Source organism: Falco peregrinus, chromosome 2 (genome assembly GCF_023634155.1).
Source record: "Falco peregrinus isolate bFalPer1 chromosome 2, bFalPer1.pri, whole genome shotgun sequence".
Taxonomy (NCBI): domain Eukaryota; kingdom Metazoa; phylum Chordata; class Aves; order Falconiformes; family Falconidae; genus Falco; species Falco peregrinus.
Genome location: NC_073722.1, coordinates 110,501,881 through 110,520,674, shown reverse-complemented (window position 1 = coordinate 110,520,674; position 18,794 = coordinate 110,501,881). Strand labels below are relative to the sequence as shown.

The 18,794-nt window shown below is 36.5% G+C and overlaps 1 protein-coding gene across 14 annotated transcripts in view; it reads left to right on the top strand.

The window, feature by feature from the left end:
* BCAS3 (BCAS3 microtubule associated cell migration factor) overlaps positions 1 to 18,794 on the top strand; it is a 370,182-nt gene that overhangs the window by 59,709 nt on the left and 291,679 nt on the right. For all 14 annotated transcript variants that reach the window (XM_055797243.1, XM_055797246.1, XM_055797240.1 and 11 more), the window contains exons 10-12: positions 9,939 to 10,015; positions 11,725 to 11,808; positions 18,191 to 18,361. In XM_055797243.1, coding sequence (XP_055653218.1) covers positions 9,939 to 10,015; positions 11,725 to 11,808; positions 18,191 to 18,361 — 332 coding nt within the window. The remainder of the gene's footprint in view (positions 1 to 9,938; positions 10,016 to 11,724; positions 11,809 to 18,190; positions 18,362 to 18,794) is intronic.

The following is an 18,794-nucleotide window of genomic DNA, read 5'->3' as shown; positions in this document are numbered from 1 at the left end:
TGCTGTTGTAATGTTTAACTCCTGCATTTCCTGATTTTTCTTGAGCAAATTTTACATAGTACTAATCTTTTTTTTTTTCTGCATGTGATTAGATGGAAATGTGCTGATTTGACCTGAATGGCAGAGAGCCAGCACATTCTATTTGTGTACAGGTGCTCCCGTCTTGGTGTCTGAAGTTAAGACAGGTGCTTGAGCTTGAAGGGAAAACATACTGTAGGTATTGTAGAAAAATTACCAGGGTACCCTATAATATACCCTAGATAGTATTCTCATTTTCAAATATCTGCTAAGGAAGGGTATAGTGTCAGTCTGCAAAGAACTCATGTCAGTAACTTTCTTAGGGCATTCTGTTCTCTACTGTTCTTATACTTGAGCCAACTCCATCTTGCGAAGAAAGGACTTGCATCAAGAGGAAGATAAAGCTAAACAGTAATTTTGCATCCTGCACTGTTTTAAGTACTCACGTGGCCAAACTAAAAAAAAATAAATTCATTTGGTGCTTATGATAAAAATGTGTTTCCTTTGGTAATTGTGATTGTCAAGGTGTGGATTTAAAATAGATTTTTAAATAGTTACGTGTTTTATTGTGGTTCACTTAAGATTTCCTTCAGAGCCTTTTTCTGAACACTGCATATGATTGAACAATCAGAAACGAAAGTGATGTACAGGCTTTCCCCCCCTCTACTTTGCTCTAAACAATAGATGCGAAAAGCTGAATTTCATTGATTTCTATTACATCAGTGCTTCCTCAACCCTTCTCCAAAAATGCTTACTTAGTGCAACATTGATGATTATGAATATGGCCTGATGGATAGTTTCTTCTCTATAAAGAATATCCTTCCCACCCCCTGGGCCCTAAGCAAAGATTATCACAGATAACATCATGCATGTGGCATCATCTTTGTGTCCGATAACTAGTGCTTGCTCAGTTTCTCTGGCCCTTCCACTCCTCATATTGATATATTTTCCATCCATTATTCTCTAGGGATGAAGACAGTTATTGCAGCCATTAGCTGGCACCACATTTCTATTGATGCTGTACAGCTAGAGCCTTAAGAGGTAATTTTCCAGATTTTAGTCAGAGTACTTTGTTGTATATAAAGTCTCAAAAGACTTGCCTAACCACAAGCCAAAAGTTATTCAGTATATGTTAAATGCACCCCACCTGCACCTCTCAAAACAAATACAAAAAACCCAAACCTAAACTCTAATCTGCAGTTTGGGTTTGGTATTCCTGTTTTCACTGACATTCACATGCAAGAAATAACATAGTGGTTTCAGTTTGTCACAGGTCTGATCTGGAAATCATCTAGAGTTTTTTTGTACATTTTTGTTAGCTTTGTTAGAAATCCTTTTCCCTGATCAGCACAGAGGGAGCAGTTTGGTCTCTTTGGTTTGAAGTAAAAACACTGGATGTCTTATGAAAAGGTTTAATGCCTGAAGAGTCACATTCCTTCAGTTCTGTTTGTATATTTCCCTTCTCAACTGTGATCAGTGAGTGGCATTTATCCTGGCTGTCCCACACAGTATAATAATTGATAGGGTTCCTGTACCTGTGGAGGGAGACTTCAGTTTAGATCAAAAGTTTTTTAAGGCATATATTTTCTTGATCAGTGAAGAGAAGCCAAGTATGTTCCCATGAGTTGTTTATATAAGCAGTTTTTATTTTTATACACACACACATATATATATATGAATGCTCACCTCTTTGTGTCATTTGTAACTGTCTTCCCTGAGAAATGTTGATTTGATCTTACCTTTACTTTTTAACAGTGTTATTTACAAAAGTGTTTTTTTCTTGAATATGGGAATCAGTGTATCAGTGTTACAGGGTGCTGTTGAAATAATTTTTTTAAGGGTCTTTAGATGGTAGATTCATGGAAACATATGTCTTCATTGCTTAGAGGGTATTTTGCTATATTGCAGAAAAGTATAAATACAACAGAAAAATTGTGTGAGGACAGAAAGCAGGCATTAATACCCAAGACATATATCTATCATATATCTTGGGTCTGACAGTTTTAAAAACCATGTGTAGAACAGGAAGTGCTTTCTGTTTCTGTGTAAGTTATTTTTATCTAAAGGACCCAAATCCTTAATGTTAAAGGCCAAAACAAAGCCATCTTACTCACATTGTCCTGTACAGAAACAACAACCTCTATAGTAACATTATAATTGATCGTTGTCCAATTCTCTGAACAAAAAAAGAAAGTAAACCCAAGATTAAAACATAGTTTGCTCTGGAATCAGCCAAATTTGTGCTAAACTAAACAACCAAGCCTAATGAACATTAAAGGCCACAGATATTTTTCGTAAAAGCTCTGGTATTGGTTTTAGACCTGTAGAGTAACAGTAGAATACTTAAAAATGTCATGAGAGAATTTACAGAGACCTCCTTTCCCTGTTGTAATAATAGTAGTAGTAATAATAATAAAGGCAACAACAATAGCAGTGGTGATGATGATAACAGTAACAACTAGAAGAATCGTGAGCTGTGGTCCTTCCCCCAGCTTGTGTGAGGAATTCTGTTCTTCCGATGCAGAACAGCACAAAATGCACCTCTTTGCATGGCTGGGTCTGTTGTGACCATGATGTGTTATGATTGTTGCCCTGCAGAGGTGAGTGATGACAGCATGTCATAGAATCATAGTGTGGTTTGGGACAGAAGGGACCTTAAAGATCATCTGGATCCAACCCCCTGCCACAGGCAGGGACACCTTCCACTAGATCAGGTCACTCTAAGCCCTGTCTAACCTGGCCTTGAACCCTTCCAGGGATGGGGCATCCACAGCTGCTCTGGGCAACCTGTCCCAGTGCCTTACTACCCTCACAGTAAAGAATTTCTTCCTCATATCTAATCTAAATTTCCCCTCTTTCAGCTTAAAGCCATGTAGCATTTGTGGCTTTACTTTTTCACTGTATTTCCAGAAGTGGAACTTTTTAGTGTTTTAATAATGATAATGTCACTATGATTTAAAAAAAAAACAACAAACAACAAAAAATAAAGGCAAGCAGGATTTCACAGTAGGTTGCATCCTGCTGGTTTGCTCTTTTGCTCAGTTTTTATGGGTGATACTTAAACAGAAGGAAGTACAAGAACAATAGAAGAGTTTTGCAAGGTATATGACAGTGTGAGAGTAATAACATTTACATAGGGCCTTTCATCTAGAAGAACCCAGAGGAATTCATAAACAATATTACTTTATACAGTTTATAAACAAATAATTTTGGTTTGCTCGGTGATGCAAAAAAAAAAAACAACCACCCAACACCCCAAAACCCAAACAAACAAAAAATATTAGATAAAACAACTTATATGATTTGTTTCACTTGGAATAAACAATGCTTTTGCAACAACAGTATCACTGTACCCATTATTTATTGTACATTCCCTTTCTATGCTCTCTGTCATGGATTTGTTTTCTGGCTGCTTTGGATTGCAAGACTTAAGAATGTAGTTTTGTAATTTTATTACTACAGAGTGCTGTATGTTTCATAAGACCTAGAAAAAAAAAAAATCACTAATTGGTTATAAGCTACATGCGGTGACTGAAAAGCAGCATAGCTTTAGAGGTTATTGTAGCTGTTTATTTAAAAATACACAGCTTCACAGATTTTTAAAGTGATATCTGTCAAATACTTCAGATGATTAAAGGCACATAATTTTGGTTGAAAATTTAACGAGTTTTAGAATTTGCTCAGAAAAGTGTGCTTAAAAACCCTATGCACTTAAGATGGCATATGTCATAAAACCTCTCCACACACTGAAACAGAAAAACCTTGTTTTCCCAGTAACTTGCTCAGGAAGGTTTCACTTAGTTTTGCCTTAAGATGTAGGTTGGCCTTGGAGACCTCTGCCTTAACCAGTATTCCTCATATTTACTGGCTGTACCCTATCCCAATGTCATATTCATCATACTCAAAAGCAATGCAATTTCTTCCATGGTTTGGGATTAGAGACAAAATCCTAAGAAGATTTTATAATAACATTGGCCATACCCACATATTGTATAAACACTCACACAAAGAAGTAGCTTGAATTAAAACTGGACTACATTATGCATTCCTTACAAATAAAAGGTGTGGAGTATCCATTAAAAAAATAAATTACAGTAACAACGAAGATAATTCTTAAAACTAATACCTAAAAAGGATTAATATGTATCAGTGCAGAGAAAATCAGAGAGAACTGGGGAAAAGCAAGCAGTGAAAATTATGGAAAAAGGAAGTTTTTGTATTAAGCTGGTGGGGGGTGGGGAGGGGGAGTGAGACAGAAAAGAACTCACAAAAATGTTTTTCATTAAAAATTAAAAACAAAGTCAAGATACAGGGGATGAAAGCCTGGCAAGTATCAAAAACATAATTTTTTTTTCTGAACTATAAAAATAGGTGTAGGGAATAAGAGTTCTTACAATATGCTGTGAATTTAAAAAACAACTGGTAGTGTCTTAACATAAGCATGTTGGGATGTGTTTGAAGAAAATCAGTGTTGTTCTTGATGCTTCTGATTTGGCTTTTTCATTCCATTAGCTTTATTATTTGCAGATTAATTTGCAACACATTGCTATATGTCATTTTACAGTTTGTTTTAGTGAGGTCTGAGAAAGAAGTACAGCTGTACTCTGGGTAAGGAGCCATATTCAGTTATGAGTACCTTGTTAAGTAAACTGAAAATAAGTTCTGACTTAGCTCAGACAAGTTCTGACTGTTAGTGTCAGATTTTTCTAGAGAGAAATGGTGCCTTCTAGTGCATATTTAGGTCTGAATACTTTGCCACGATAAGATAGTCTTTGGCTTTTCATTAATGGAGCCATTGAGGCTGTGTAAGATGTTTCTGAAGAAGGACCAAGTGAAAAAATTGCAGCCTTAACTCTGTTAGTGCTCGCTTCTGGGGGAAAAATTTTATTAAAATTCTGGCCCTCCACCTGCATTGCTTTTTGGTTTTTTTTTAAACAGGTCATGTTGGTGTGTATTATATTTCGTATATATGCAGAGTCCCTTAGAGTACATATATCATCCATACTTCATGAACGAGAAGGACACATATATGAAGCACACCCAAAGATATTGATTGGACTTGTAGCAGTATCATGGATAACAGATGCACAGCTCTGGTCCTCCTAAAGAACCAAGCTATTAAAAGCGTCAATGCCCATAGACTTCTAATTGCCTGTGGGATTCTAAAGATTGTGGCCTTGGATGTGAAGCAGCAGACTGCCAAGTTTTTATGGATGTCAGGAATCCCTGCAGTCTTTAGCCCCAACTCTCCATGGCAAGGTGGTCTTTTGGGTTTATATATATATACTCATATATATAAAAAAAATTATATATATATCTCTATATATATATGTCGGGGGGGGTGGTGTTAAACTTTTTTCTCATGAAAAAGCCATGAAGCTTGATGTAGAGCTGCCTCAATAGATATGGTTCAATTGGCGTGTTTTGTGATTTACTGGCTTAATCCGTTATAGCTGACATGACTTTTAATGGCCCTGTTGCTCTTAGCAGTGTTTTCCCAATGCACTGTTTGTTTAAAAGCTAAGTGGGAGGAGAGGAATGTGTTGGTTTTCTCGTCTTGGCTGCTGTCTATGTATTCACACTGTCATTACTGAAGCTAGAGGATGAGCTTTTGACAACAATTTAAGATGGGACTGGAGTCTTCGTTTTCTGTAGGAGCATAAACCAATGGAAAGATCCAGAGTCAGAGAAGTGGAGATTTACGTGAATTTTCAGAGATGAGTAGAGGTGGTGATTTGGTTTATTATGGTTATGTGGATATGAATCTCCAAAGAGTGGTAGAAATCTTTGTAAAGGTAACTGAAAAATAATGTAAAATAAACGTCTTCTTTTTGCTGACTCATCTAGCAAACATTTGTGTAGCTCTTTGGAGAACTTTAAGTAACTTCTAGGATTCCTGTATTCTCAGTAAAACCAACTATATAAAGTCAGCACAGCAACAAGTAAACTAAACCAATTCTTGAATCCAAATAATCAGAAGCTATATGCTTATCTCATACTATAATTTTATAACTCAGTTATTAAAACAAAAAAATATGGGAAGAAACTAAGAAATTGTAATGCTGTGGTACCATTTTAATGTAGGTAACACTTGCATCTTGGAAATAGGAAAATCAAGGCACAGAATATGAGGTTGCAGGGTGCTGCCCGTGAAATCCTCGGCTGTTAGCAAAGTCCCTGTTCAGAGGGAACCTGGACCCCATTTCTTATTCATCAGCATTGCTTGGGCCAGCACCGTCTGGAGTTCTTGGGCATAGGAAGTTAAGTTAGTAGAAAAACTTGCACTTTGATTCAGATTTTCAAAATAGTTGTTTTCTACTTTTGCCTTTTCACAGCTTTAAAGTAGTGCGTCTCCTCGGTGTGTGATTAGAAAGCACAGAGGGAGAGAGTAACTGTGTGCTTAAAAATTTTTGAATTAGTTTCCAGTAGGTTTTCACCTATATTTTTGTGGGTGATAGTCAGTAAAGTTTATTCTAAGATCAGATGTTTTTTAGTACTTGCTTGATTTGCTGTACTTTTGGAAGGACTTTCCCTGAGTGATCTTTTCTTGGATGACCTCTCCATACTGTCATTAAAACTTGGAAACTTCAGTCTTCTTGACAGTTAGTTCTGCACTCTCATTATGTTCATTCCTATTGTAAACACGCTAAAGTTGCTGCTGTTATTGCTTAGAATGGTTTTTTCCTCAGTTGTTTTGAAGTTTAGCAGAAATAGAAGTTAATCTTTAAGAGAGTTAGGCTGGTAATGATTGGATGGCCAAGCTTGATGGGTCATGCTGTGTCTGTCTTTTCATTTGCCTAGTAGATGATGTTCTGCTGACTCCAGCTATTTTTTTGGAAAGCAGAAAAACAATTTGCTTTTCCTTCCCATAAAGTATAACCCTTTGTTTATCCTTGTACTGCTGCAGTTTTCCAAAATGCAGAGACTTGCAAAGAAAAGAAAGGGAGGAAATAGCTCTTTTTTTTATGCTTTTTTTTCATACTGGCGAGTAGAGTTTAGTACTGACTTGAATTGTTGACCTCTATGGAGGTTATTAATAGAATTGGCTGATTTGTGTGTGGAGCTGTGTCTGATCAACTGCGTCCAGCTCATGAACAAACTACCTACAGTGGGGTTGGTGAAGACAGTTGTAGTTTCTTGAAGTAACGTTTTTATTATTTGATTAATTTTTCATTTGAAGAATAATACTTTTTGCATTTCTTCATTTACTTCGGTTCACTGAAGTAATTGAGAACAGCTCCCTTTTCCAAGCAAGACTTTTCTTTTTGTTATGTGTTGTTGAGTTGCTCGGGTTTTGTCATTACAGTGCATCTGCTGGCTGATACTCCTTTTGTTTTCCACTGCAAGGATGTTAGGAGGTGCTTGCAGGGTTTGGGAAACACAAGTGACTGATTCTGAAGTCACTGTAGAGATTTATATGATGAGGGCTATCACCTGATAGCTTTTAATGCTCTTTTTTATACATAAAAGGGAAGAAAAATAAATAATTTTTGGGGGGTGTGAATGTCTTTACTGACCCAGATAAGAATTACCGAAGCAGAAGTTGGCATTAAAACCTTAGTGGTCCTGATCTATAATGTCATCGGAAGAACACATTTGTATTTACAACCTAGGGTTGTCTTTACAACCTTTTTTGCTTGCTTTGTTCCTTAAGAGGCTCTGGCTACCCACATTTTATGCACTTCTGGAATGCAATAACATTTGTGGCATCATCTTTTCAGAATTAGTTTTCCTTCCTGAGATCAAGGCAGTGATTAGGCCTTACAAAATATTCACTTGGTTTTGCTTTCCTGGCCTGAGATGGATTTAATTGGATGAATTGCTGCTTTTCTCCTTCCATTGCTTTATGACCTTTGAAATAGCTTGCTATGATCTTTTGAATTGTGCAATACCTTCACTGCTGTGCTCTAAGAAGTGAAATAAAGTGCTGTTTTATCTTAGCACGGGCAGTATAGCAGCTGTTCCTGCATGAGCCCAACAACGTGCCGTCAAATGTGTCTTGAAGTCTTGTCAAATGTCAGTTTAAACTTACACCTACATGCTAGAGTTAACACCCTCCCACACACCTTTTTCACCATTTGGCAAGCATTGAAAATAATGCCATTAAAGTTTTAAATTTTCTGGGCTGTTTTGGGGCCTGTTCAAAAAGACCCTGGTATTTGCAAAAACAATGTGGCAAATAGGTTTGCTTTTTCTCACTGTGGATGGCATACCGGTATCAAGAGCTGGACTGTTGAGTTGGGTTTTTTTAAATATAAGTTGCTTCTTAGAATGCTGTGTAGCATTTTATGCAATAAATTGCAGTTGGTTATATGTGTTCTTCTAATACGCTGCTTGCCTGATCTCAGTGCTCCTTCTGCCTGTGATACAGGATCAGCTAACCAGGGCTCCTTTAAATCAGACACACATGTCTGTAAGTTTTTAAATGTTTTGTTTCTTGGCCAACAAGTGAGAGAATGTGAATTACTAAGTTGTCTATATTAGCCTAAGAACTGATGAAAACAGAGATTAACCATTTGCTTGATAGTCCCCTCGTTCCCTCTGTTCTCTCCCCCCCTTATGCAGTATTTCTTCTTTTATATATATATTGTAGTGTACCAGAACAGATTTAGGTCTAGTAAATGGCATTACGCATATGGCTGGCAGTCCTAGTTCACTAGCTTAAGTTTGAATGCTCAAGCTCAAATCTTGCAATCAGAGCCCTTATTAGTGAACAGTTTTGTGGCTTCATCCGTGTGCCTTCACTATCTGAACTTTCAGACTCTTACCTTGACAAAGGATCCCAGTGAAATCAGCCTGCTGGAACCACGTTGCACAGATGTTTAACAGTGTCAGAGCTCGAATACTAAAGTTCAGATACATCAGTAGGGTTTCAGGGCTAAATACAGCCAAGGGTTGTGTTTTGATGTAGGAATAGCAGCCGGCCGACCAAAAGAGCTTAATCTAAAATGAAGCAAAACAAGAGAGGAAACAGGACAAAGAAATAGGACAGTAACAGCCATTAGGATGAGGGTCACCATGCTACTTTTAATTGTGGATTGCTTAAGCTTTTAATTTATCTTTAAGCATTATCTAAATGTTTTCAATAATTTTAAATTCTGTATTTTTAATGTTAACTGTTCATAGTGTGATATTCGTGGTTGTTGGTTTGGGGGGATTTTTTTGTTCTTTAGGTTTTGTTTTTTAACTCAGGCTTCATGTATTAAATGGTGTTTAACATGAACCTGATTCATTTTAAGCCTTGACATGTTTTGGTTCACAGCTACGTTCAGTGGCTTTATAGTATAGGTAATTTCACCTTTTAATACTCAGGAATAGCACTCCATCTGAAGTTCATCTTCATGCCTGTGTATGTATCTATTTTTAATGATAATACAAAGGTGATGAAAAGCAGGTGAACAATAGAAACTTTGCCACTAATTTTAAAGGAATTATGGGTTTTCTCTCTGTGTAAAGTTAAGTGTGTGCAAAAGTATTTTGGGAGGCTAAGGGCTTGTATATAGAATTATTAAAAACAAAACCAAAAGCACAATACACCCTTTCATGCCACAGAAATGTAGAAGAGCTTGAAGTGAACAGACACTGTTGACCAATAGAAAATCAAATCAAGAAAAATTAATCAAAATATGAAGATACAGAACCAGTCCTGCCAAATTTAAATATTCCCGTCACCCCGCTGTACCAAAATGGCATTAAAAAAATGCAAACATAAGGAGAAACAAGTATTTACACATAATTAACTTTTCAAAATAGCTCATCTAACCACAGTCTTATCTTTAAGAACAAAAATGCATGTATTTACTGAGTGATATTAGCAATTGAAAATTTTGTTTAGACTTTTTGTTTTCTTGGCAATAAATAGAATTCTTTGTAAGAAGTCATTAAAATATGTCTTAATGTTGCCGTTCAAAAATTTTCAGGCTGCTATCCTTGTCCAGGGCCAAACATGAATCCTATTGCTATTGGAAGCCGTTGGCTTGCTTATGCAGAAAATAAGGTAAGGAAAGGTTTAATTTCAAAAAATACTTGGGTTCTAGATTTCATTCAAACTTTTGTATATATATGAGGGGGGGAAGAAAAGTCTCGGAAAAAAGCTATGTGAAAAAGATGATCTGTAAGAGGAGTTGCATAATGATGACAGACCTTATCTTTGAGGCACATTGTGCTTTGATACTTGTATCTGTCGTATCTTTACTCTGCACATTTGATTTAAGCTCATGAACTTGGAAGGCATAAATATGTAAGTAGTATAGGCAGGGAAGACCGCTATCAACATGTGTTTTCAGTAAGGTCACTCAATAATCAACCCATTTTGCATTTTAAAAGTTTAAAGCACTTAATTATAGACACTTCTGAAAGGTAGGCAACTGAGGATTCCTGAGTTCTGTTTGGGGAAACTGAGTCTGGACAGAGCCAGTGGGTTTGTCTGCAACAGCTCAGCAATGCACTTTGTAGATTAGGAAACAGCATTAAAATGTCCACTTTTTAACACCTTTGCTGAAAATGTTAGACTCCAGGAAAAAAATGAAAGTGTTGATACTTTTTCTTATTTCTAGAGGCAAAAAAAGAAAATAGATCCCAAGCAAAAAAAGTTACCACTCTTTTCACCCAGCCCTAAGCCAGAGAAGTGATTGTGTATTTAAAGCTTGAAGTGTTTGAAAACTTTAAATTCAGCTTCTAATGCCTTATTTTTATTGCAAAGCAGGTGTTTTTTCTCCCTTTCACCTGTGGCTGGAATAGCTGTTTCTAGAGCTGAACCAGAAATTATCAGAGACAAACTTGAGAAATGTATTTGTTGTTACACCTTTTCAAGCACAACTGATTTCTCTCCAAATTCAGGCCTGCCTTTCTTTTAATGCCACGGTGATGTGGTTTTGTAAAACTTAAACAGTCAGCCTCGGATTTAAAAAGTACTGCTGCCAAAAATATAAGCCACTGATCAGCAAAAGAATTATATCACAAAAGGAGTTTAAATTACTTGTGTGTTCCCGAGTGTATTCACTGTGGTCTTCCCCTTTCTCCCTAGTTTAACTATATTTTTAATTTTCTTTTAGCTAAAGTAGTTAAACAGACAGCATGTTCTGTGTGCAAGCAACAAATATCTGCAGGTTTTTGCCATTTTATTTAGTCAGAAGCACAGCTTCTATTGCTAGTTAGGGTTCAAAGGCAAAAACTGCTTTTGTAGGTTGATGGCAGGTAGAAGAGTCTTGTTTTGATTTATTAATTTTGAAGGAAGGCAATATAGAGTAAACCCCATGTACGTTCCTTTAATCTATTAAATGTAAAGTTTAAAGTAGCTCTTTTCCTTTGTCATTTCTTTGCTTACTAGTCATAAAAAGGAGGGGAAAGCCACACTTGGATTCTTAGAATGTCTGATATTTAATGTTACATACACATGGCTAAAGCTTTTGATTATATTTATTTAAATTTATTTGTGGTATTGCTGCCAGACCAAAAATCCCACCATTTCAAAGTTTATGAATTCTTAGTGACTGCTCATCTTGTAATTGAAAACTGGAGTTGAATATGCGACAGTCTGGGTGGCACCCAGAAGATTATAAAAAGGGGTTAAGTGTCTCAGCAGGGCTTTTTGCTATTTGTAGGAAAAAACACAACACTGTACATGATAAATAAGAGCTATGGTAATGGGTTATGGGTTTGTGTAGTTTAATAGTAGTTACTTGGTTGCTGTCTTTCTTCTTGTAGCTGATCCGATGCCATCAATCCCGTGGTGGAGCCTGTGGAGACAACATTCAGTCTTACACTGCCACAGTCATTAGTGCTGCCAAAGTGAGTACATCATCTGCTGCTGGGAGAGGTTATCATGTAAGATAATTATTAGGTTTCCCTGATGAATTGTACTGTGTGTCATCACCCCCAAGTCCCCAGTTCACAAAAGAGGAAAACATAGTAAGAAACATGCTAGCATTAGCACTGTGCCTGTAGTCCTGATCCTGCAAATCTCTGAGTAGCCATTGTTTTACGCAAAGTATTCCTGTCGTTCTGAACTGATTTTTGAGACATGTTATTTATTACAAACAGCTACAGTTATTCTTGTTAGTGACCCCTGGTATAGGAAAATCATAGTAAAATGGATTTGTGGAATGACTAGTCATAATATTAGAAGCTTACATGATTAGAAATCAACATTGTGAATTATTAGTTGTTTAGCATCATGAAAACTGACTTTACAAGTGCTTGGTGTTTTTTGGACTAAATCACACTAGCATTATATGTTTTAATCTCTCTGAAGGATGACAGCGCAGTACTGGAGCTAATTAATTACCTGGCAGATTTCTTTGAAGGTTAAGAGTTTATTAATGACTGTTTACATATAGGTTCCACTGCCTAGTTTTCTTAGTTCAGATGACAGTATAATATCCCTCTGTTTTCAGAGAAATGTCTGGGTTTTCATAGTATCAAAAGAAGACCGTGGCTTGGAAAATTCTTAAACGAGCCAAGGAGTATGTGGAACTGTTGTTTTACTATTCCCCCCCCAACGCTGCTCCTTTCCTTGAGGACTTGCCTGCAGCTTTTTGCCAAGTAATTTCTTTTTCTCACACACATACACACACACAAAGTGAGTTTTGGCATTGTCTGGCAAACTTCGTGCTGATTACAAGCTTTCATTGTAACCACTAGCCTTTTCATTTCTGATATGCACAACAAAACAAACCTAATAATAGGAATTAAATGACAGCACAGAACAGAAAGCTCAGCGTCACTGAAGAAAACAACAGTTACAAGAACCCACAAAAAGAGACATAGGGCATGCCATCTCATGTAAAAACAAAAATAAAAACAAATATATTCCATCAGCATAGCTTTGAACGCAATCTCACTGTGGCTGGAGGTGGAGAAAAGTCACAGTTTTTTACATTGTTGAGGAGAACTTGAATTGCTGCTCCTCTGAAGATGTCGGAAATTTGCTGTTTCTCTTTCCATACTTTCATCATCAGGGAAAAAAAAAAAAGAAAAAAGAAAAAAAAAGGTGTGTGTGGGAAATCTCCCCAAACTCCTTCAATCTCAGCATCAACATGTTTTCTATAGCATAGATAAGTTTGAAAAACCAACAGGCTTAGCATGATCAGCCACAGTTTTGATCAGATGTGGTAAAATCTTACAAACGGATCACTGTGATGCCAAAGCCAAGGCTGCTCATGACTGAAGAAGAACAGGCCAAAGCTTTTTTAAACCATATAATGATTGTCAAAGCATTCCAGTAGGCATCGAAGGCTAAGTAAGCACCATTCTGTTGTAACTTTTTTTGACAGACTAAAAAAGTCTGAAAAAAGAGGACAGCTTTTATAGCCCTAACCTCTAAAAACCGTGGATAACTAGGTTCCAAAGCCAGTAAGGACCAAGGTAATGATCTTACCTGCTGAGTGGTGCTAGCCAGGGATCATAATCCAGAAATTCCCACATTAAAGTGAACGTTTGCAGCACTGAAGTAGTGATGTTGTATCATGTGAATAGATACTGAAGATAAAATGTGTTTGTAATCATAGGAAAGAGAAGGTTGTTAGTCTCTCTAGAGTGATAAATAGTGAAAGTTAGGAAAACGAATAATCACAAAGGCACAATCTCTGTCATGCTTTTTATTTTGCATAGCACATTGCTTTTGCTCTGGACTGAATGTTAGTTGTTACTGTGATAGACAAGATTAATACTGATACTGTTTTAAGTATTCACATGATTTGGCTCTTGAGCATATCTCAGCCTTACTGTATTGATTTGTTACTCATGTCTGAGTGTGCAACACTAAGTCTGAAATGTTAGATTTTTTACTGATTTCATTTAATCTTGGTTTATCGACTAGCAGGTTTTCATCTCTGATAACTGAAATGCTTTCTTTTTGGCAAATACCTACTCCAAATATCTGTTGTTCTTTGTCCATCTCATTACCTCACCATAAACGTTACCCCTTGCTTAAATAAGACAATTTTTAAACCTCTACTGCTGTTGTATCCTATCTGCCTGCAATAGTTTGTAATTTGCTTTGATCGGCAGAGGTATTGGATTTTTTGGAAGTGGTTGTCCTTTCCTGTTCCCTACAGTGGTTTTTTTGGTTCAGAAGCGATTCCATAGAAGTTCTTGTTGAGCCCTGTTATCTTAAGTTACAGCATTTTCTCTGTTTGGGTTCCAGTTTCTTTATTGAGGGAAGTGAAGGAACCTTCATATAGAGAAGAATAAAGCCGAGAGCAAAGAATAATTTCAACAGGGTCACTTTTGAGAATTACCTTTCAGATTCTCCCTAGAAGGTCTCAAAGGCAATACAGAATATTTACTTTAATGGTATTCTCTTTGATGATAAATATTTTTGAGTGTCCTGGTAGTGAATAGTGGGTTTGTCCTCAGTGCGTGTACTGCTGTGTACTATACTTGATGCAGAAAATAAATTATGTCCTTAATCAAATAACTTGGGAGTCAGAAGCTCCTCTGGTAACTGGGAGCACCAAGTTCCAAATTGTGGTCATGTTGGAGTGTGGTGTTTACTGATGCCAAAACTCTTGTTCTGGTAACATTATGAAGAATTCCTTTGTATCATCTTCCCATTTGATTTTATAATTTCTAGAAGGGTTTTATTTTGAACATTGAACTTTTTCCTGTTTTTCCTTAGATGCATCTTGTAAGAGCATTGCTTTTTGTTGTTGCTGGAAAAACACAGACATTTTTTCTTCGCTCGATCTCTTACTTTAATTACCCCACATTTGTTTGGTGGCTCTCTGTCTGATCTTGTTCTAAAAAGCTTTGGTAATTTCTGTAATTTGACCAAGCAGAAGATTTCTGGAAAGAGAAAATGTGTGAAGATTCCAATTTAGGTTAATGATTAGCAAAGGCAGAAACTGATGTGTTTGGAAAAATGAAAATTACATGTGGGATAAAGATTCTTTTCACTCTAGTTGAACAAACACGGTAGAATGGATGCAGAATATCTTTTAGAATAAACCACTTCATTACTTAATAGTATTAGTGATGGGAGAATATTCAGGTGCTTGGTTTGAGATGAGCATCCAGATGTGAAATGGCTTGTTGTAATTATCCATATTGATCCATTTTTGGATGCAGCAAGGAAGGGGAATTTAGGAAAAGACATTCTTATGTCTCCATGCTTGGTTTTTTTTTTCCCCCCTATGTCTTGTTGAAGAGAGGTTTGGTCCCACCATGCCCCTGGGTGAGTCAGGTTTCAGCTCACTCTCCGTTCAAGTAGTGCTCATGCAGACCTTCCCCATCCTAATGTATCCCAAGCGGTCACACTTGCCATGCTGTTTGAGATCAATTTCCTAACAGGTTTCTCCCTGTTCTGCCTCTTTGCAGAGTATGTGGCAAGAGCGGGGAAGGGAAGGGAAACATCTTTGTGAGGCATGAGCATTTCAACAAACATTTAGTTTGAACTGGAATCTATAATTGATAGTATGTTCATTTTGTTCAAACTAACCATTAGGCTTTCACATCTTTGACTACCAAGCCATATTTCTGTGATATCTCTTTCTGCTTTCTATAGATTTTTCATTTGTAAAGAAATAAATCATGTAAAATGTGTTTATTATGAGAAACAGGAACGATTTTGTCACTAAAAGGAGTTAAGACCTTTGTTGGAACAGAACAGCCTAACAGGCACCGAATGATGCATTTTAATTTTCTCATCTAATTAAAGTTGTACTTGTTTTTCAAATAAATGAGGTATGAGTGCATACAGTTATTTTAATTAAATGTATGTTTTTCTTCATATTTGGATGAATGAGAACAGTCTTATTTTAGGGTACATGCGAGCATACAGATACATTGTGTGTTTGTACAATGTGCATCATTACTTACAAAAGGAACTGGATCAAGTCTTTCAATTTTATTTCTAAGAAAATTTCACTGGGTATGCATTGGCAGGTTCCCATGACAAAGGAACTGGGACAGTGCAAACTTTAACCTTTTTAATTTTAAATTTATTTGGTCTGTCGAATGCCTAGCATCAAATTATAAACCAAGTTCTTCTCACCTCATAACTTCTTTAGTTGATTCTTTCTTCATATCTTTTAATCCTGTAGTGGTGAAGTGATTTAGCAAAGGCTGCATCTGTTTTCTCTTGTTACCTGATAACTTCTTAATGAGTACTAACAGCTTATGTGAGAGCGAGGTCATTAGCTCTAATGGATAGAGGGGACAGCTGATATGGCATGGGAAAGGTTAAAGATTACCAAAGAAGTTTTTGGAAATATACACATAGCACAAAGAAGTAAGTGTCGTAATGGTTTTGCACTGATATTTCTGAGCTAATGGCATTGGCCACATCTTTGTACACCTATTACTTCTCAGTAGTCCCGCAGTCACAGTCTACCATGTAATGGTAATGCATTTTGCTAGATAAACATGTTAAATTTTTTTCTAGAGAGCTATAAATATATATTTGGCACTTCGTCGTACAGTTTCTCTAGCTAAAACATTAAAAACATTTTCTAAAATAGGCCAGTTGCAGTTCTTGGTCTTTTAATTTGCATAGGTATTTTGCCATATAGTACTTCTGTTCGGATTTTTTTTTTCCTGCTGTATAAACTACCAGTGCAATTTAAATGATTGTAACTATTGGCCAGAAAACTGCCTTGTCAGTTTTTGTAGGGAAAGTTGAAATACGTTCTTGTGATGGCATTAGGTCTATTTTAGGTCTATTCCGCTGATACCATTACCTGGTACGTTTTTCAGCCTTCTGAATTTGCCACTGTTAAAATTTGTTTTGTTCTCATTTGTTGTGTCTGAGTATTAAAAGAAATAATAAGAAACAAATGGCAGGATATTACTAAAGACTTTAAACCCCAAAGACATTTCTGTGATAAAGGCATGGCTCGATTTTAAGTGGTAGTATCTCCATTAGCATTAATGGGGTAAGTACATCAGCTGAGGCATCTCAGAGGTTAATCAGGCTTCCTGGCTGGATATTGCCATCAATACAGTGTGGCGCCTAATTCTGTTGGCCCTTCAGAGGTTTTCCTGACAACACACTAACAGACTTTGTGTAAGTCATTTCCTATGAATTATTAAAACAAACGTTTGGCTGCTAATTGATGAACACTAATGTGTTTTCTAATCACTGCAGTTTGAGATTTTAGCACTAAACAAAGCAATTGCAATTGATTTGTGGCTGCTTCTTGGTTTCAGCCTGTGATCCGTACGGTTTTTTTCCTTTTCAATTTAGCAGGCAGCTTAGCTTGACTTTTTAGTTAAGAATTGGCTTGTTATAGTGTCATTTCATTCTGATCTCTTTTGCTATTTCTTGTTTATATTGCATAATAAATCTGCTCAGTTCTTTATAGGCAAATAAGGCACAGTCCTTGATTCAAGGAGAAAATATTTAAAGTTGTAGTTTGGGTTGGTTTTCTTTAAATCTGTATCTCTCCTACTGTGTGCACTCTCCCTCTTTCTCCAAATAAAATAAAGCAAAATAAAAACAATCTTCAGCATCTTTAGATGATAAAAGCTGGTGCAATGAGTGTTTTTTCAAACCCATGTCTGGAAAACATGCAGGCTATGGAAAGTCCTGTGATTTGTAATGGGATATGCGTGTACTTTGTATAGAGTTTCCCTTCTGGTGCCTTGAGGATGGCTTCTTTAATTTTGCTGGGTTTGAGTCCCATGTTCAGTTTTAATGCTGCAAAAGGCATAATTGCTGAGAAACAAGTGGTTCTGTCCTGTCTATCAGAGGCCAAATTGCTTGTCTCTTGCACTTGTGCGGAAGGCATAACTATTTCAGTATTAACCATTAGGGGCTACAAGTATTGCTCTATATAACACTGCCCTCCACACACACCCATCTTGGCTTTATTGTTTGATTCTTCTAACTGTCTGTGCTCTGTGCCTCTTGTAATAAGTAACTAATAAGTTAAAGAGAGAAAAAAATCGTAACGTTTAGGCAACATAAAAATATTTCTTTTTTCAAGAATTTTTGGAAGCATTTAATTCCAAAACAAAGATGAATACTTTACATTGATAAGATGCTAATTTTTTTCAGGGTATTTCTGTTATATCCAGCCTTTTGCAGTTTATATATCACTTATAAAAACATTTGTTTTGTGTTCTTCTGGTGTGCATGATCTACTTATATTAATGGTGTTGAGGAAAAAATTCAAGATGGATCCACAAAACAGCCCTAAACATTATTTATTGGTTCTCTTCCTTTTTATAGACGATAAAGACTGGACTTACGATGGTGGGGAAAGTAGTTACGCAGCTGACAGGCACGCAGCCTTCAGGAGCAACCGAAGAAGAAATTTTAGCTCATAGCAACATTCGTCGAAGTCCTCTGGTGCCTGGAATCATCACCATCATTGATACAGAGACAGTTGCAGAAGGGCAGGTAATAGAGTTCGCACAGAAACCAAATATGCATTCATTTTCACAAAAATCTCAGGAAAATGTATTTTATGCTTTTGAAAATGAAAAATAGATGAGATTTTTGCTAGGTCAGAAACTCTTACAGACACACGCAGCTGTGATAAAGTCGTATTTGGGACTGAAATTAAGCCAAAATATATATTGTCCTTACAACATATTTATGTGACACTTTGACAAGATCAAGTGTGAAGTGTCACATTTTGTCTCTCTAACACTTGTTCATAATTGACATTGATTTATGCTGATCAGTTGAAATGTATATGTAGTCTGATTGCATTTATTAATATATAATGTGGCTGGAAAATGTGGTTGTCTAGAAATACGGTGACTTGTTGAATTCCAGTTTAAAAAAGAGGATGAGTGGAGTTGGATATTAAGTATAAAAACTTACAATT